General features: G+C 42.4%; 1 protein-coding gene across 1 annotated transcript; it reads left to right on the top strand.

Annotated features, from left to right (window-relative positions):
- Positions 1-3,464: 3,464 nt before the first annotated feature.
- LOC139027998 (cilia- and flagella-associated protein 251-like) lies at positions 3,465-14,425 on the top strand. Its single transcript, XM_070444317.1, has 8 exons — positions 3,465-3,622; positions 9,561-9,743; positions 9,820-9,927; positions 10,018-10,116; positions 10,209-10,304; positions 10,417-11,346; positions 14,034-14,185; positions 14,341-14,425. Exons 2-8 carry the CDS (start codon positions 9,669-9,671, stop codon positions 14,381-14,383), a joined length of 1,503 nt encoding a protein of 500 aa, XP_070300418.1. The 5' UTR covers positions 3,465-3,622; positions 9,561-9,668; the 3' UTR covers positions 14,384-14,425.
- The last annotated feature ends 4,821 nt before the right edge of the window (positions 14,426-19,246 follow it).

Genomic DNA, 19,246 nt, shown 5'->3' with positions numbered 1-19,246 from the left:
CATGGGAAACATATGTTTACATTGCCAAAGCAAGTGAATAGATAAACAAAAGTAAAATAAACAATAAAAAATGAACAGTAAACATTACACTCACAAAAGTTTCTGAGAAAGAGACATTTCAAATGTCATATTGTGGCTATGTACAGTGTTATAACGATAGTTAAAGTACAAAAGAGAAAATAAATAAACATAAATATGGGTTGTATTCACAATGGTGTTTGTTTTTCACTGGTTGCCCTTTTCTTGTGGCAACAGGTCACAAATCGTGCTGCTGTGATTTCACATCATGGTATTTCAGCCAATAGATATGGGAGTTTATCAAAACTGGATTTGTAAAAAAAATTAAAAAAAAGTGGGTCTGTGTAATCTGAGGGAAATATGTGTCTCTAATATGGTCATACATCTGGCAGGTTAGGACATGCAGTTAACTTTGCACCTCCTTTTATGGGCAGTGTGCACATAGCCTGTCTTCTCTTGAGAGCCAGGTCTGCCTACAGCGGCCTCTCAATAGCAAGGCTATGCTCTCTCTGAAAAGTGGGAGGGAGAGAGGGATGGGTGGAGACTAAATGGGCGGAAAGAAATAAGCAAGGAATGTGTCTGTGGTGAATGTGTTTATTTGCTATTAGTGAAGATTTGTTTGAATGCTGCCACACATTGCTCATGAATGGTACCTATAAAATGTAGTAATACACAGCTGTGTACCTTAAAAACTTAGGTAACCTGGCCAGCTGCATACCACCATCCATCCTACTGCTGGCTTGCCTCTGAAACTAACCAGGGTTGGTCCTGGTTGGTCCCTGGATGGGAGACCAGATGATGCAGGTAGTGTTGTTGGAGGGCCAGTAGGAGGCCCTGTTTCCTCTGGTCTAAAAAAAATAATATCCCAGGGCAGTGATTGGAGACATTGCCCTGTGTAGGGTACTGTCTTTGGATGGGATGTTAACTCTGTGGTCACTAAAGATCCCGTGGCACTTATTGTAGGGGTGGTAACCCTGGTGTCCTGGCTACATTCTCAGTTCTCAGTCAACTTACATGGTAATTTAAGGGTTACTTTTTTATCACTTCAACCAAGAGAGGACAGATACCACTGGTCTAAGCAATATTTTATCAATTATGTATATCACATACAAATACCAAAACAACTTTTTTAAATTATGTAACAAGTGTAAATAACATGAATAATCTTTTGTTCCTGTTGTGAAGTTGATTTTATTTTTGTTTCATACTGTGAACATTGTTTATTGAGCCCATGAATAAAATTAGAGGGTCATTAGTCCATAGAATTATCATTAGTTCTAATTCTAGACATACACATTCTAATGCTTGGTAGTCAAGGTTACAGCATCTCAACCATTTTCAAATCGGCATCTCATTCCAGCAGGGAAAGTGTCCATGCCATGAATGGATAGAAGACTCCCTCATGATAATGAAACAATTATAGAATTATCATTAGTTCTAATTCTAGACATACACATTCTAATGCTTGGTAGTCAAGGTTACAGCATCTCAACCATTTTCAAATCGGCATCTCATTCCAGCAGGGAAAGTGTCCATGCCATGAATGGATAGAAGACTCCCTCATGATAATGAAACAATTTAACCATACCGTGTGCACCTGATAATAATTTTCCTTAAGATTTGTGGCGGAGTTTCTTCTTAGAATCTGTGCTCTTCCAACCTAGACCTCAAAATGGATGAGAAGAGAAAGAGCAAAAGGTCATATAAGCGACAGTCTTATGTAAGTATTGAGTTACCGGTATTCCTATGATTATTGCAATGTCCTATTTCTTCATGGTTTGACACCATGTCCAATATATTCAAAAGCATTTACAGCTAAATTGTATTTATTTTTGTATGTTGTGTCAGTAGTTACCTAACTGGAATTTAAAAACCAAGTCAAGAACGGGAGGGGGACAAGGTTTCCGAGACCAAGTCAAAACTAAGACCAGAAAAATGCGTGTCCAATTCAAGACCATGATTTTAATTTTGTCAAATCACCACCATAATAAGAGTTCAAAATGTCCAGTATTTCTGTGTTCATATTTCAGAAGAACATTTGGAATCTTTAGAAATTCAGAATAGTTTTTAAAAAATTGGAAAAATGTATTTTCTTTTGTAATGGCTCTAACAGAAACACAATGGGGACAATGGGCCTTCAGAGAAGGGTTTATGATTTATAAAATCATGACTATAATAATATAGTAATTATAATTATATAATTATTTTCAATGATGTTCTGATTTAATATTTTCAGTTTTTGTTGGAAAGGAAAGGGTTAACACTTAATGGGTGGGACCGTTTAAAAAAAACGAATGGAAACTTCTGCCTTCTTGAAGACCAACAGGTCACTGCGCAGTAGTTTTCCTAAGGTCTAGCTAGCTAGCTTTTGTTGTTGGCTAGTTTGCAGCGGCTGCAGCAGGTGTTATCAAAGAGGATGTTGTTGCTAATTTGTTAGCTTGTCCCTTTTCAAGAATAACTTTCAACAAGAAGCTACGTTGCAAATGATCATCACCCCTTTTTCTCTCCAATTTTGTGGTATCCAATTGGTAGTTACAGTCTTGTCTCATCGCTGCCGCTCCCGTACTGATTCGGCAGAGGCGACGGTCGAGAGCCATGCGTCCTCCGAAACAACTCAACCAGGCCGCACGGTTTCTTGACACAATGCCTGCTTAACCCGAAAGCCAGCCACACCAACGTGTCGGAGAAAACACTTTACACCTGGCGACCGTGTCAGCGCGCATGCGCCCGGCCTCCCACGGGAGTCGCTAGAGTGAGATGGGACAAGGACATCCCTGCCGGCCAAACCTTCCCCTAAGCCACACGACGCTGGGCCAATTGTGCGCCGCCCCATGGGTCTCCCGGTTTATGCATTTAGTGGAACTGAAAGTATTTAGGCACATTAAATCTTATTAAAATCTTTCCATATACACCCCCAGGAAGAATGACACTTCAAAAATAAAATCTGACAAGCAACCACTTTGATATGGCAATTTTCACCTTTTCATAAATTCTTAGAAGGTTTGGGAATTACGTATACTAAGGCATTTGTGAAAATTCTATAGTAATAGAGTGGGAAAGCAGCCGTGCGTTTGGACAATTAAGACACTGCAATAAATAAAACCGAATAAAGAAATCTGTCTTGTCCAGGACCTGAGTCTACACAGACCGGTGCACTATAGCCAATCAGAGCACCAGTAGGCCTTTATACAAAAATACATTTGGCACATTCACTTTGAACTGGACTGTGTGTTTACAGGCAGTTGCAACAATGCGACTTTAGATCATTAGAACGCATTCTCCAAAAGCCACAAAATACAACTGAATGGACTTCTGCAAATATGTAAACACGGGAGTCCTCTTACATTTGGGAACTTTACAGTCCTATTGACAAAACCATGAAAAGGTAGGCTCTCCCTCCCACCAGCTATGCACAACAACTAGATTAAAAACAAATGCTAGCTAGAGCAAGATGAGCTCAAATCTAACGAAGGAATAATAGATAAACCCTCTCAAACTTTTTCAGCAAGTTGGCCATCATAATTGCACTCATGGGGAACTGTAGCCTCCTCAACCTACTGCAGCTTGCCTGTCAATGCACAATTGACCCTACCAAGCACCCAAGGTAACTTGCTAGCTAGCTAGTTCCAGACACAAATGAGAGAACACCTCACTCTGACCATTTTACTCACCGTAGCAGAGCTGGTTAGGCTGTATACATGTTATCTAGAGCGTTCTTGACTAACCATAAAACGTGTCTACGATTACTGACACCGGTCATATTCAGCGGGTGTTGAGTGTTTGTAAATTCATAAGTTGTTCTGTGCTCTGGCACACTTCAGAGAAATCAGAGTAGATAGCCAGAGTGAATTTGCGATCGCAAGAGATATGTCAACTGGATAACAGTCGTTCAAGTTCTTGCTAGCTAACCAAATGACACATGCATCTCTAGCTATGTATAGCCACCCAAAAACATTTTGAGTGTAAAAAGTCAGTCACTCACCCATTCCTCCAATGGCATGCTATGACATCCTCCTAGCAGCTAGCTAGCTAACGTTAGGCTACGTGTTTTTAGCTTGCCTAAATATATTCGCTAGCCAATTAGCCACGTTTGATTGACTTGTGATCATTGACCTTGCTAGTTTGATTGTATTGACATTGCCAGCCTTAGTTACATTCATCCGTTTTCGTCCAGAATATAGAGTAATTGAAACTGAAACAGTGGATTCCGAATGGAGGCAGCAAGAAATGTACCAGGCCAGCTGGGATTTGCATCCTGATAGCAATATTTTTGGATTCCCAAGAAGTGTATCGGTGAATTATATGAATCATGCATTGAACTGCATCCATCTATTCTGCCAACCATGCCTTAGTGTACGTCATGGAGCGATGAGTCAAATATACGCGCTCTTTGAAAGGAGGGAGTAGTGTAACGACCCTGGGTTTATAAGCGCGGACATCGACTCTGCCGCACGAGCATGCTTTTGCGGAACAGTCGATATCGCGCCGGACTTCGGGCTAGAAGGTCGAGGGTTCGAGACCTGCTGTTTCGTTACACTGGTGTCAGAAGTGATCGGACCTTGCATCCACGACAGTGCGTGTGCTTGTCCGGTGAGCGCGTTTCTGTAAGACGTAGAGTCGCAAGCTAGCGCGAGAACGCGCTCTTTGAAAGGAGGGAGTAGTGTAACGACCCTGGGTTTATAAGCGCGGAAATCGACACGAGCATGCTTTTGCGGCACAGTCGATAGCGCGCCGAACTTCGGGCTAGAAGGTCGAGGGTTCGAGACCTGCTCCCTGCTGTTTCATTACAGTATGATTGTCTGTTTGTTTCATATCTGCAAAGTAGTTAAATCGCAGTCAATTCCACTTTAAACTTTTTTGTGTGCTGAATGTGAAATGTTTTTTGCAATGGGCAGCAATAGTTGTAAATTTCGATTGGGAAACGCTTAATGGTTGTGTTTTTGTATTCTTATGATTTGGACCTACTGGCTTATTATGTCCGAGTTTATGGACTGCTTATCCTTTAACATCATGCTGTGTGTGACTGCTGTCTTTCCATCGGTCCTATGCAGTCGTGTAGTGTTGCCTGGATAAGTGGGTATTTTATTTGTATTTTTCAAAATTTTATTTAACCTTTATTTAACCAGGTAGGCCAGTTGAGAACAAAGTTCTCATTTACGACTGTGACCTGGCCAAGATAAAGCAAAGCAGTGCGACAAAAACAACAACACAGAGTTACACATGGGATAAACAAACATACAGTCAATAACGCAATAGAAAAATGTATATACAGTGTGTGCAAATGTAGTAAGATTAAATAGGCCATAGTGGTGAAATAATTACAATTTCGCATTAACACTGGAGTGATAGATGTGCAGATGATGATGTGCAAGTAGTGATACTGGGGTGCAAAAGAGCAAAAAAAAGAACAATATAGGGATGAGGTAGTTGGGTGGGCTATTTTCAGATGGGCTGTGTACAGGTGCAGTAATCGGAAAGCTGCTCTGACAGCTGATGCTTAAAGTTAGTGAGGGAGATATTTCTCCAGCCTCAGTGATTTTTGCAATTCGTTCAAGTCATTGGCAGCAGAGAACTGGAAGTAAAGGCGGCCAAAGGGGTTGTTGGCTTTGGGGATGACCAGTGAAATATACCTGATGGAGCGCGTGCTACAGGTGGGTGTTGCTATGGTGACCAGTGAGCTGAGATAAGGTGGGGCTTTACCTAGCAAAGACTTATAGATGACCTGGAGCCAGTGGGGTTGGCAATGAATATGTAGCGAGGGCCAGCCAACGAGAGCATACAGGTCGCAGTGGTGGGTAGTATATAGCGCTTTGGTGACAAACGGATGGCACTGTGATAGACTACATCCAATTTTCTGAGTAGAGTGTTGGAGGCTATTTTGTAAATGACGTCGCCGAAGTCAAGGATCGGTAGGATAGTCCGTTTTACGAGGGTATTTTTGGCAGCATGAATGAAGGATGCTTTGTTGCGAAATAGGAAAACTATTCTTGATTTAATTTTGGATTGGAGATGCTTAATGTGAGTCTGGAAGGAGAGTTTACCACCAAACTAGACACCTAGGTATTTGTAGTTGTCCACATATTCTAAGTCAGAACCGTCCAGAGTAGTGATGCTAGCCGGGCTGGTGGGTATGGGCAGCGATCAGTTGAAGAGCATGCATTTAGTTTTACTAGCATTTAAGAGTAGTTGGAGGCCACGGAAGAAGTATTGTATGGCATTGAAGCTTGTTTGGAGGTTTGTTAACACAGTGTCCAAAGAAGTGCCAGATGTATACAGAATGGTGTTGTCTGCGCAGAGGTGGGTCAGAGAATCACCAGCAGCAAGAGCGACATCATTGATATATACAGAGAAAAGCCAGAGAATTGAACCCTGTGGCACCCCCATAGAGACTGCCAGAGGTCCGGACAACAGGCACTGAACTCTATCTGAGAAGTAGTTGGTGAACCAGGCGAGGCAGTCATTTGAGAAACCAAGGCTATTGAGTCTGCCGATAAGAATGCGGTGATTGACAGAGTCGAAAGCCTTGGCCAGGTTGATGAAGATGGCTGAACAGTACTGTCTTATCGATGGCGGTTATGATATCGTTTAGGACCTTGAGTGTGGCTGAGGAGCACCCATGACTAGCTCGGAAACCAGATTGCATAGTGGAGAAGGTACGGTGGGATTTCGAAGACTTTAGAAAGGCAGGGCAGGATGGATATAGGTCTGTAACAGTTTGGGTCTAGAGTCTCTCTCCCTTTGAAAAGGGGGATGACCGCGGCAGCTTTCCAATCTTTAGGGTTCTCAGACGATACGAAAGAGAGGTTGAACAGGCTAGTAATAGGGGTTGCAACAATTGCGGCGGATAATTTTAGAAAGAGAGGGTGGGGGTAGCCAGGAAGGTGGGGGTAGCCAGGAAGCGGGGGGGCTTGGGCAAGTTGCTGCGGGGGGGAGCAGAGCTGTTGGCCGGGGTAGGGGTAGCCAGGTGGAAAGCATGGCCAGCCGCAGAAAAATGCTTATTGAAATTCTCAAATAGATTCAGGGCATAATGTACAGACAAGGGTATGGTAGGATGTGAGTACAGTGGAGGTAGACCTAGGGATTGAGTGACGACGAGAGAGGTTGCATCTCTGGAGGCACCCGTTAAGCCAGGTGAGGTCTCCGCATGTGTGGGGGGTGAGACAGAAGATCTATCTAAGGCATGTTGAGCGGGACTGGGGGCTCTACAGTGAAATAAAACAATAAGAACTACCCGAAACAGCAGTAGACAAGGCATATTGACATTAGAGAGAGGCATAAAGCAATCACAGGAGTTGATCGGCAGAGCTAAGACAACAACGGGTAAATGGCGATGAATAGGCAGAGAGGGTCAGTTAGGTACACACAGGACCTGAGTTCGAGGCTAGGTATACTCTAACTTTGCTAAAATGTTCCCAAATGGCCCGCCCAGCAAAGGAAAGGCATTCTGTTTGAAAAATCCTATGTTTTTTAGAAAGGCATTCTGTTTGAAAAATCCTATGTTTTTTAGAAAGGCATCCTGTGTGAAAAATCCTATGTCTTTTTTAATGAGTTTTAAAAAAGATTTTTGAGATTTTCACTCAAAAGATCTAAAAAAAAATAAAAATGGAAAAAATACACACATTTGATGTTCTAAGTCTACAACAATGCTTAAACCACATCAATCTGATTGGGTGGGGTTGTCAGGGCCTGGCTCCCCAGTAGGGGGGCCTCTGCCACCCAGACCCATCCATGTCTACGCCCCTGATGCAAACTTTTTCAATACCTAGTTTGCTACCCATTGTTGCCTTAATGAGCATTTACTGGTAGATATCATAAGTTGAAACGTCTTTCCTACACTACCCGCTACAGATGTCATTCTTCTGTGAGCTGCACACTCTTGCTGACTGCAGATGATATTGCGCTGAAACTAGGCAGTGTGTAGCGCGCTTGTGAATGTATTCCACGTGCTTTGCGATTGTGTAGGCTACTCAGTGTATGATTTCTCTATTGTACTAAATTCATAAGTCGTATACACTATTTTGATACGAATCAGTAGGGATTAAGAAGTGAGTATACGCAATGCCCACTGAAAAAAAGTGTATACGGTTTATACATGCGGATAGCCTCCACTACACCACTGGCCCTTTGTGTTTTACAAAAAATGCACTCTACATGAGTGCAGTGGTATTATGGTTGCTGTCCTTTCAGAATCACGAACCTGTCACAAACTGAAGACCTATAGGTTCACCACTGTACTAACCTGTCACACTCTGAAGACCTATAGGTTCACCACTGTTTTAACCTGTCACATACTGAAGGCCTATAGGTTCACCACTGTACTAACCTGTCACACACTGAAGACCTATAGGTTCACCACTGTACTAACCTGTCATACTCTGAAGGCCTATAGGTTCACCACTGTATTAACCTGTCGTACACTGAAGGCCTATAGGTCCACCACTGTACTAACCTGTCACACACTGAAGACCTATAGGTTTGCCACTGAAGGCCTATATGTTTGCCACTGCACTAACCTGTCTATAATAGATATAAAGGCTGTTAAGATATTCATGTTTCAAGAAAGGAGTGTATATATTTGGCCTGGTGAAGTGGTTTTATGCGCTGACTGTTAATTGAGAGTTTTTTTTTTACTCTGCTGGTCTCGGGAAAGCAATGACGATTCCTCACTGTCTGAGGCAGAGTCAAGACCAGGCACACATGTATCCAACATCGAGACACTCAATATGTGTACTACAACACTGTCTGGACCACTATAGGAAGGATGCCACAGCATTTTTCCACAAGAAATTCCATAATTTGGTGTTTTGTTGGTGGTGGTAGAAAACACGGTCACTCTAGAATCTCCCGTATTTGTTCCATTGGGTTGAGATCTGGTGACTGGTGGTCCCGTGTGGTCCCGTGGTCCCGTGTGGCTCAGTTGGTAGAGCATGGCGCTTGCAACGCCAGGGTTGTGGGTTCATTCCCCACGGGGGGACCAGGATGAATATGTATGAACTTTACGATTTGTAAGTCGCTCTGGATAAGAGCGTCTGCTAAATGACTTAAATGTAAATGTGACTGTGACAGCCATGACATATGGTTTACATCATTTTAATGTCCATCAAACCATTCAGGGACTACTCGTGCCCTGTGGATGGGGGCATTGTCATCCTTTTGTGGCATAGCCATGGTAGCCCACCCAGCATTTTTATACATGACCCTAAGCATGATGGGATGTTAATTGCTTAATTAACTCAGGAACCACACCTGTGTGAAAGCACCTGCTCTCTATATACTTTGTATCCCTGTTATAAACAGGTCAATGCTGTGTGCAAGAATCCCGACTTTGTGAGGTGTTCCTCCAGCCTTACTTCCAAATTACTGGAAAGTCAAATAGATTGATTCAACAGTGCCAACATGTCGAAGGAACATACTGATTAATAACCAAATGAATAACCATTTATTAAACTTTGCTTGCATCATTAGACAAATGACCTAGTAAGAGCTCACAGTGGGTTACATGTAGCAACAGGTTGACTAACAATAGTACTTGTGTTCCACAGCCGCCCATCTTAGAGAGTCTAGAGGGCAGTGACAAGAAGGAGAGGTCCTCTGGGGACAGGATCGTCCTTCCATCCAGTCCAAAGGATGAGGATGGACAGGCAGCACACATGAAAGTGTGTGAAGAAGAGGTGCAGGATGAAAATGCAGAGGCTGTGAACACCCCATCTGTCTGTGAACCACTGGTAAGAGGTCACTGCTACCCATGTCTTTGTGTGACTGCCTGTGTGCAGATGAGTTCTGACCAGCTGACTCTGACAGATTCTTCAGGATATTGAGGACTTGGAGGAGTCTACTGTAAAGGAAAGTCCAGTTCCTCCAAAGGACACTGAAGATGTAGATAAGGCTTCAACCGAGGGCCAACAACTGGTAATAAGGCTGTGTTTTTATCAATTTAATTTAACCAGAACTGCCCAGTCTGCGCTGCATCAGTATATCTGACCCAAAATGTCTGCACAGACCCAGGTAGAGGAACACAACCCTGACACCCTCCTCCCTCACCCTGTGGATGCAGTGGAGAATGCCTATGTGAACACCCCCCCTGTTTGTGAACCACTGGTAAGAGATCAGTGCCACACATTTGTGTTACTGTCTGTCTGAATATGGAGAATGGAGCTCTGACCTACAGACTCTCTAAATATGATAAACAGATTATTGAGGACTTGGAGGACTCTCCTGACAAGGAATGTCCAGCTCCCCGAAAGACTGAGGATGTAGAATATGCTTCAGCACAGGGCCAAGAACAGGTAAAATACCCATGATATTTGTGCCTCTGTGTGTGTGTGTGCATAATCTTTTTCCAACAACATTTGATCAAAATTGCTTTTCTCTACTTGTCACTATGTTTTACCTTCAAAGATCCAAGTAGATAAGGACCGAGATAAGGACAAAGACCATGATATGCCCCTCCCTTGCTGCTTAGATAACCTGAAGAAGCGCTTCTACCAGAGCAGGAACCGCCAGATCAGGGAAAGACACTGGGCCCAGTTCAGAGCAGATACCCTGAGGGTCGCCCACCAAGGGATAGTTGTCCTGCAACGTGACCTGGAGCTGGAGCTGGAGCGGGTTAGAGAGGGCCTAGAGAATAGACGGCAGCGCAGAGAGAGGGACCATCACAGTCTGGCCCAGGTGAAGAGAGAGAGACAGAAAAATAGAGAAGAGCAGATAAAAGGATGGATGGAAAAGTGGATGATAGGGAGGGAGGCGGAGAGCCAGGGGGAAGAAGGTGAGGAAGAGGGGGAGACAGAGGAAGAGGAGGAAAGTGAAAAGGAAGAGGAGAGTGAGGATGAAGAGGGCGATACAGAGGGAGCGGAAGAGAAGGAGAAAGAGGAGAAGGTGGAGGAGGGAGACAGGGAGGGGAATGAAGAGGATAGTGAGGAGGATGAAGAGAGCGAGGAGGAGGATGGCATAGAGACTATATACAAGGAGATGAAGATGCAGATGCACTTGATCATGGGGGATATTGAGCGTGATATGAAGAATGACTATGAGCAGAACAAGAATAGGGAAGTCCTGGATCGGAAGATGTTGACCACCCTGCTGCAGTGCTTGGAGTCAGTCTACCAGAGACGCACCGAGGAGATACTGGGCAAGATAGGCATGCTGTGGGACATCATGATCAACAACATGCTCCAGGACCTCCATGGATGGAGAACAGCCCAGAAGTCAGTGTCTGCCCAGACTGCGCAGTATCTCCACTTCCGCCACAGTCCCCGTCTGGCCCCCGTCACCCCTCTGACTGAAGCGGGCAGGAGGCTCCTCAAGGGATGGGCAAGAGAGGCCCAACAGGTGGGTGATGATGGGGACATGGCAATGACTTGTCAGTTCAGTTATATGATGGGAATATGTTTCACCATTGTTTCTTCATATAAAACTATAACTCATACATACACTGAACAAAAATATAAACTCAACATGTAAAGTGTTGGTCCCATGTTTCATGAAAATATCCCCAAAATTTTCCATACGCACGAAAAGCTTATTTCTCTCAAATGTTGTGCACAAATGTGTTTACATCCCTGTTAGTGAGCATTTCTCCTTTGCCAAGATAATCCATCCACCTGACAGGTGTGGCATATCAAGAAGCTGATTAATCTACCATAAGCTACCTCCAATGTTGTTTTGAAGAATTTGGCAGTACGTCAAACCAGCCTCACAACTGCATGGCGTTGTGTGGGTGAGCGGTTTCCTGTGCCCCATGGTGGCGGCGGGGCTATATGTGCAGGCATAAGCTACGCACAACGAACACAATTGCATTTTATCAATGGCAATTTCAATAAACAGACATACCGATCCTGAGGCCCATTGTTGTGCCCTTCATCCGCCGCCATCACCTCATGTTTCAGAATGATAATGCACTGCCCCATGTCGCAAGGATCTGTACACAATTCCTGGAAGCTGAAAATGGCCCACTTCTTCCATGCTCTGGATCGACGCGTACGACACCGGGTTCCAGTTCCTGACAATATCCAACATTCCACAGGCCACAATCAACAGCCTGATCAACTCTATGCGAAGGAGATACCGTTGAAGTCGGAAGTTCACATACACTTAGGTTGGAGTCATTAAAACTTGTTTTTCAACCACTCCTCAAATTTCTTGTTAACAAACTATAGTTTTGGCAAGTCAGTTAGGACATCTACTTTGTCATTTTCCAACAATTGACTAGAGACAGATTATTTCACTTATAATTCACTGTATCACAATTCCAGTGGGTCAGAAGTTTACATACACTAAGTTGACTGTGCCTTTAAACAGCTTGGAAAATTCCAGAAAATTATGTAATGGCTTTAGAAGCTTCTGATAGGCTAATTGACATCATTTGAGTCAATTGGAGATGTACCTGTGGATAAATTTCCAGGCCTACCTTCAAACTCAGTGCCTCTTTGCTTGACATCATGGGAAAATCAAAAGAAATCAGCCAAGACCTCAGAAAAAAATTGTAGACCTCCACAAGTCTGGTTCACCCTTGGGAGCAATTTCCAAATGCCTGCAGGTACCACGTTCATCTGTACAAACAATAGCATGCAAGTATAAACACCATGGGACCACGCAGCTGTCATACTGCTCAGGAAGGAGACGCGTTCTGTCTCCTAGAGATGAAAGTACTTTGGTGCGAAAAGGGCAAATCAATCCCAGAACAACATCAAAGGACCTTGTGAAGATGCTGGAGGAAACAGGTACAAAAGTATCTATATCCACAGTAAAACGAGTCCTATATCGATATAACCTGAATGGCCGCTCAGCAAGAAAGAAGCCACTGCTTCAAAACCGCCATAAAAAAATCAGACTACGGTTTGCAACTGCACATGGGGTCAAAGATCGTACTTTTTGGAGAAATGTCCTCTGGTCTGATGAAACAAAAATAGAACTGTTTGGCCATAATGACCATCGTTATGTTTGAAGGAAAAAGGGGGAGGCTTGCAAGGCGAAGAACACCATCGCAACCGTGAAGCACGGGGGTGGCAGCATCATATTATGGGGGTGCTTTGCTGCAGGAGGGACTGGTGCACTTCACAAAATAAAAAATATGTGGATATATTGAAGTAACATCTCAAGACATCAGTCAGGAAGTTAAAGCTTGGTCGCAAATGGGTCTTCCAAATGGACAATGACCCCAAGCATACTTCCAAAGTTGTGGCAAAATGGCTTAAGGACAACAAAGTCAAGGCATTGGAATGGCCATCACCAAGCCCTGACCTCAATCCTATAGAAGTTTTGTGGGCAGAACTGAAAAAGCGTTTGCGAGCAAGGAGGCCTACAAACCTGACTCAGTTACACCAGCTCTGTCAAGAGGAATGGGCCAAAATTCACCCAACTTATTATGGGAAGCTTGTGGAAGGCTACCCAAAACATTTGACCCAAGTTAAAAATTTTAAAGGCAATGCTACCAAATACTAATTGAGTGTATGTAAACTTCTGACCCACTGGGAATGTGATGAAAAAAATAAAAGCTGAAATAAATCACTCTCTACTATTATTCTGACATTTTGCATTCTTAAAATAAAATAGTGATCCTAACTGACCTAAGACAGGGAATTCTTACTAGGATTAAATGTCAGGAATTGTGAAAAACTGAGCTTAAATGTACTTGGCTAAGGTATATGTAAACTTCCGACTTCAACTGTATGTCACGCTGCATGAGGCAAATGGTGGTCACACCAGATACTAACTGGTTTTCTGATCCACGCCCCTACCTTTAAAAAAAAAAAATTATATGTGACCAACAGATGCATATCTGTATTCTCAGTCATGTGAAATCCAAAGATTGGGGCCTAACGAATTGATTTCAATTGACTGATTTCCTTATACTGTGTGAACTGTAAATCAGTCAAATGTTTGAAATTGTTGCATGTTGCATTTATATTTCTGTTCAGTATAGTTACATCGGTAGTGTATAGACTGTATGTACACCTGTTACAACTTAGACATCTAAGTGTCAGTCACTACAATAACCCTCCATCTACCAATCTTAGGATGATGAGGCAAAGAAGACTGGCAAAGGGAAAAAGAAGAAGAAAAAGAAGAAGACAGAGAGAGAACAAGTGAAGGATGAGGAGAAAGACAGTCAGGGGCTGCAGAAGGAGGAAATGGTGGAAAGTAAGCCAGACGAGAATAAAAAGTCCGGGTAAGTGCAGTAATGAATTGATGGATGAATGAGAGCCAGAGAGCGAGAGAGAGAAAAATTATGTTGGTTATCATAAGTATATGATGAATGGAATATATTGCATATGTACAATATGTTGTCTATATATGGTAACTATATTGTATTTTAAATCACAGGTTTCTCCAATTGCTGCTGCTCAAACTGACATGCATTCAATGACGACAAAATATTTTGAAAAAATAAAGTTTGAAACCAGCTTGATTTTGTTTTTGATCATCTTTGGTTTATCCATCTGGGTTTCACCCAATGATTTTATATAAACTCTGGATTACTGATACTATGTATTGGCCAGTGAGAGGCTTTGAAGCCACAGGTCAGCCATATTGGTGCTCCCCAGAAGAAGCAGTCCTCCATATGAATGAATGGAATTATATAGTATTTCAATTAAATGTTCTAAAGACACATTGTTTTGACGTAGTCGGGAACAGTAACATTAGAACTTTAAAAACAATTATACTTAATAGGAAAATGTTAATATAGTTTTCAATTTTTATGTTCAGTTTACATAATACAATTTTAAAGTATGCATTAATGTGTCTGTGATAGAATAAACCTGGCAAAAACAAATGCAGATATTAATAAATGCATTTTTATAGCTCCCCCCCCAAAAAAATACACAGTGGAGGAGTGCCAAGATGGAGGCGTGGTGGCTTCAAAACAGCGCCTCCTGTTAGGTATCTAGTAGTAGTGCATTCTGAAAGTATTGAGACCCCTTCACTTTTTCCTCATTTGGTTACGTTACCGCCTTATTTTAAAATGGATTTAAAAAAATCTATCAATCAATACACAATACCCCAGTAGAAAGAAGAGGAGGAAGGGAAGCACTGCTAAGGTACACAATAGTATATTTTGGTAGATAGAAGGGGTAAATTGGTTATCAAAAAGAAAGGAGGACCAAGGCACTCTTCATATAAGTAATTTAAATGCCTTTATTTGTATGGCACGTTCAATGGAAACAAAGTTTTAAAAATCCGATGCGTTTTGGCTGCATGGCCTTCGTCAGGGAGTACAAAGAAATTATAATACCACTCTCCTCCTGGGTCAAATAGCCCTTACACAGCCTGGATGTGTGTTGGATCATTGTCAAAAGGACAAATTTCCACCGGTCTAATGTCCATTGCTCATTTTTCTTGGCCCAAGCAAGTCTATTCTTCTTACTGGTGTCCTTTAGTAGTGGTTTCTTTGCAGCAATGCGACAATGAAGGGCTGATACACGCAGTCTCCTCTGAACAGTTGATGTTGAGATGTGTCTGTTGCTTCAACTCTGTGATGCATTTATTTGGGCTGCCATTTCTGAGGCTGATAAACTCTAATAAACGTATTCTCTGCAGCAGAGGTAACTGGGTCTTCCTTTCCTCATGAGGGCCAGTTTCATTATAGCGCTTGATGTTTTTTTGCAACTACTTGAATAAACTTTCAAAGGTCCTAAAAATGTTGACGGATTGACTGATCTCTTAAAGTAATGCTGGACCGTCGTTTCTCTTTTTTTATTTGAGCTGTTCTTGCCATAATATGGACGTGGTATTTGACCAAATAGGGCTATCTTCTGTATACCACCCCTAACTTGTCACAACACAACTGATTGGCTCAAACGCATTCAGAAGGTAAGAAATTCCACAAATTAACTTTTAACAAGGCACACCTGTTTATTGAAATGCATTTCAGGTGACTACCACATAAAGCTGGTTAGGAAAAAAAGCCAAGAGGGGTGAATACTTTTGCAAGGCACTGTAGTGGCATGTCATTTGTAAATACAAAAACTTTCCCTTTGGTTTAGCTGTTTAAGACAGTCCCCTTTTCTAATTTAGGCTGGAACATGATCAATACCTATAGCTTGTAGGGAGGCAGGGTTGCCATGGGGTAGTCTTCATTGCCTACCCCGTATGGCGTACTTGTGTTCCGCTAAGCGGTCTTGAAGGCGTCTCTTTGTCCGTCCAATGTAGAACACCTTGCACTGCTGACATTCCAATCTGTAGATGACATGAGTGGTTTTGCAGTTAATGAAATGCTTGACTTGATACTCCATTTTAGAAGCTGTGTCAACAAAATAGTTTTTCTGTATTTTGCAATGGTTGCATTTAAAAGAGCCCTTGGGTTTGTGGTCTAGCCAAGTTTTGATGAAGATAGTTGTGGACTAATGGACTAACAGCTGTGGACTAAAGCTTATTACTGGTGGCTCTGGGAAGACTTGGCGTTGTAGCCTATCGCTTTGGATTACATTTACATTTAAGTCATTTAGCAGACGCTCTTATCCAGAGCGACTTACAAATTGGATGATTCCCTAATTATTTTTAATGATTATTTTAATGTTCTCTGCTTCAGTGCTGTATTTTGTACCAAAGTGCACTCTCTGATGTATCACGAGGCACTCTCCTTCGCAACAAGTTCTCTTTGTCAAGTCGTCGGGCCCTTATATCTGCATCTTTCAGGACCTGAGTGCTGTAGTCCCAATTCAAGAAGCAATTCTCCAATTCAGCAGATTTGACACTGTAGCCTGTTTCCTGATCGCAAATTCTGCGGACTCTTTGGAATTGGCCTTTATTTAACCAGGTAGGCCAAGTTCTCATTTACAACTGCGACCTGGCCAAGATAGAGCAAAGCAGTGCGACATAAATAACACAGAGTTACACATGGGATAAACAAACGTACAGTCAATAACACAATAGAAAGTCTATATACAGTGTGTGCAAATGTTGGAGGTAAGGCAATAAATAGGCTATTGTGGTGAAATAATTACAATTTAGCAATTAAACACTGGAGTGATAGATGTGCAGAAGATGAATGTGCAAGAGATACTGGGGTGCAAAGGAGCAAAAAATAAATAACAATATGGGGATGGGGTAATTGGGTGGGCTATTTACAGATGGGCTATGTACAGGTGCAATGTTCGGTAAGCTGCTCTGACAGCTAATGCTTAAAGTTAGTGAGGGAGATATGAGTCTCCAGTTCAGTGATTTTTGCAATTCATTCCAGTCATTGGCCACAGAGAACTGGAAGGAAAGGCGGCCAGAGGAGTTGGCTTTTGGGGTGACCAGTGAAATATACCTGCTGGAGCGCGTGCTACGGGTGGGTGCTGCTATGGTGACCAGTGAGCTGAGATAAGGCGGGGCTTTACCTAGCAAAGACTTATAGATGACCTGGAGCCAGTGGGTTTAGCGACGAATATGATGCGAGGGCCAGCCAACGAGAGCATACAGGTCGCAGTGGTGGGTAGTATATGGGGCTTTGGTGACAAAATGGATAGCACTGTGATAGACTACATCCAATTTGCTGAGTAGAGTGTTGGAGGCTATTTTGTAAATGACATCGCCGAAGTCAAGGATCGGTAGGATAGTCAGTTTTACGAGGGTATGTTTGGCAGCATGAGTGAAGATGCTTTGTTGCGAAATAGGAAGCCGATTCTAGATTTAATTTTGGATTGGAGATGCTTAATGTGAGTCTGCAAACAACCTTTGACATTTTTACTGATGTCAAGGTCCAAAAAATGAATGTTATCCTTGCTGTACTCCATAGTTAGTTTGATGTTAGGGTTGATGCTGTTAAGGTATTGGTGGAAGGAAATAAGTTCATCTTCTGAGCCGGACCAGAACAGGCAAACATCATCAATATAGTGTCCCCACCATATAATCCGTTCAAATAAATGGTTATTAGAAGGATCCAAAATGAAGTCAATTTCCCATTTACCCAAGTACAAACTAGCGTAGGAAGGGCTGTAGCAAGCTCCCATGGCACATCCTTTGACTTGTTTAAAAATACGGTCCTGAAAGATAAAGATGTTATGATTAAGAGTCCATTCAGTCAGTGAGACAATGAATTCTGTGGGAGGCATCTCAGTCTCAGACCGGGTACTCAAGAAATGGTGCATAGCTGCCAAACCTTGTTCATGTTCAATGGTGGTTTATAGAGACTCCACATCCATGGTGACTAAAAAGGAAGCTGTACCTATATTGTTCAATTCCTTAATTTTGTTCAAAACACATCTGTGTTATCTTAGATAGGCTGGGAGTGACGGCAGAAAAGGCTTAATAAAGTAGTCAATGTACTTAGAGATGGGTTCTGTCAGACTTTCATTACCACTAATGACTGGTCTGCCTGGGGGATTTTCAAGATTCTTGTGGACTTTTGGAAGAAGACAAAAATAAGCCTGCCATTGAAAAGAAATTTGAACTCCTTGTCTGAAATGTAGCCATTCTCCTTAGCTTCTGTGAGGATCCATTTCAATTCAGTTTTTAGGTCCTCTGTAGGGTTGAAGGTAAGAGATTGGTAGAATTCATCATTGTCTAATTGACGGTAGGCTTCTGTCACATATTTGTCCTTACTCCACACTACTGTCTGCTTTTTTAACCACAATCCATCCATTTTTGAACAATGATTGAACTGCATCCCTCTCTGTCTTAGAAAGATTACGTTGTGTTTGGTTAGAGTCAATTTTACCCTGAAAACAGATTCCCCACATCAAAATTCACCTTCTTGGCAAATGTATTTAGTGTGGCATTCTGGACGATGGGACAAAAGGTGGACTTGGGCTTAAAATGTGTTTTTGAGGGTACAGAAACTGCCTGACCTGAGACACAATACCCCATAATGACAAATGGAAAACAGGTTGTAAATTATTTTTGCAAATGCATTAAAAATGAAAAACAGAAATACATTATTTACATAAGAATTCAGACCCTTTGCTATGAGACTCGAAATTGAGCTCAGGTGCATCCTGTTTCCATTGATCATCCTTGAGATTTTTCTACAACTTGATTGGAGGCCACCTGTGGAAAATTCAATTGATTGGACATGATTTGGAAAGGCACACACCTGTCTATATAAGGTCCCAAAGTTGACAGTGCATGTCGAGCTCCGAGACAGGATTGTGTCTGGGGAGGGGACAACAAAAAAATCTGCAGCATTGAAGGTCCCCAAGAACACAGTGGCCTCCATCATTTTTAAATAGAAGAAGTTTGGAACCATCAAGACTCTTCCTAGAGCTGGCCACCCAGCCAAACTGAGCAATCAGTGGAGAAGGAATTT

The sequence above is a fragment of the Salvelinus sp. IW2-2015 genome, linkage group LG7 (assembly GCF_002910315.2).
Source record: "Salvelinus sp. IW2-2015 linkage group LG7, ASM291031v2, whole genome shotgun sequence".
Lineage (NCBI taxonomy): Eukaryota > Metazoa > Chordata > Actinopteri > Salmoniformes > Salmonidae > Salvelinus > Salvelinus sp. IW2-2015.
Note: the sequence above shows the minus strand (reverse complement) of the source record. Positions and strands in the feature narration are given on the sequence as shown.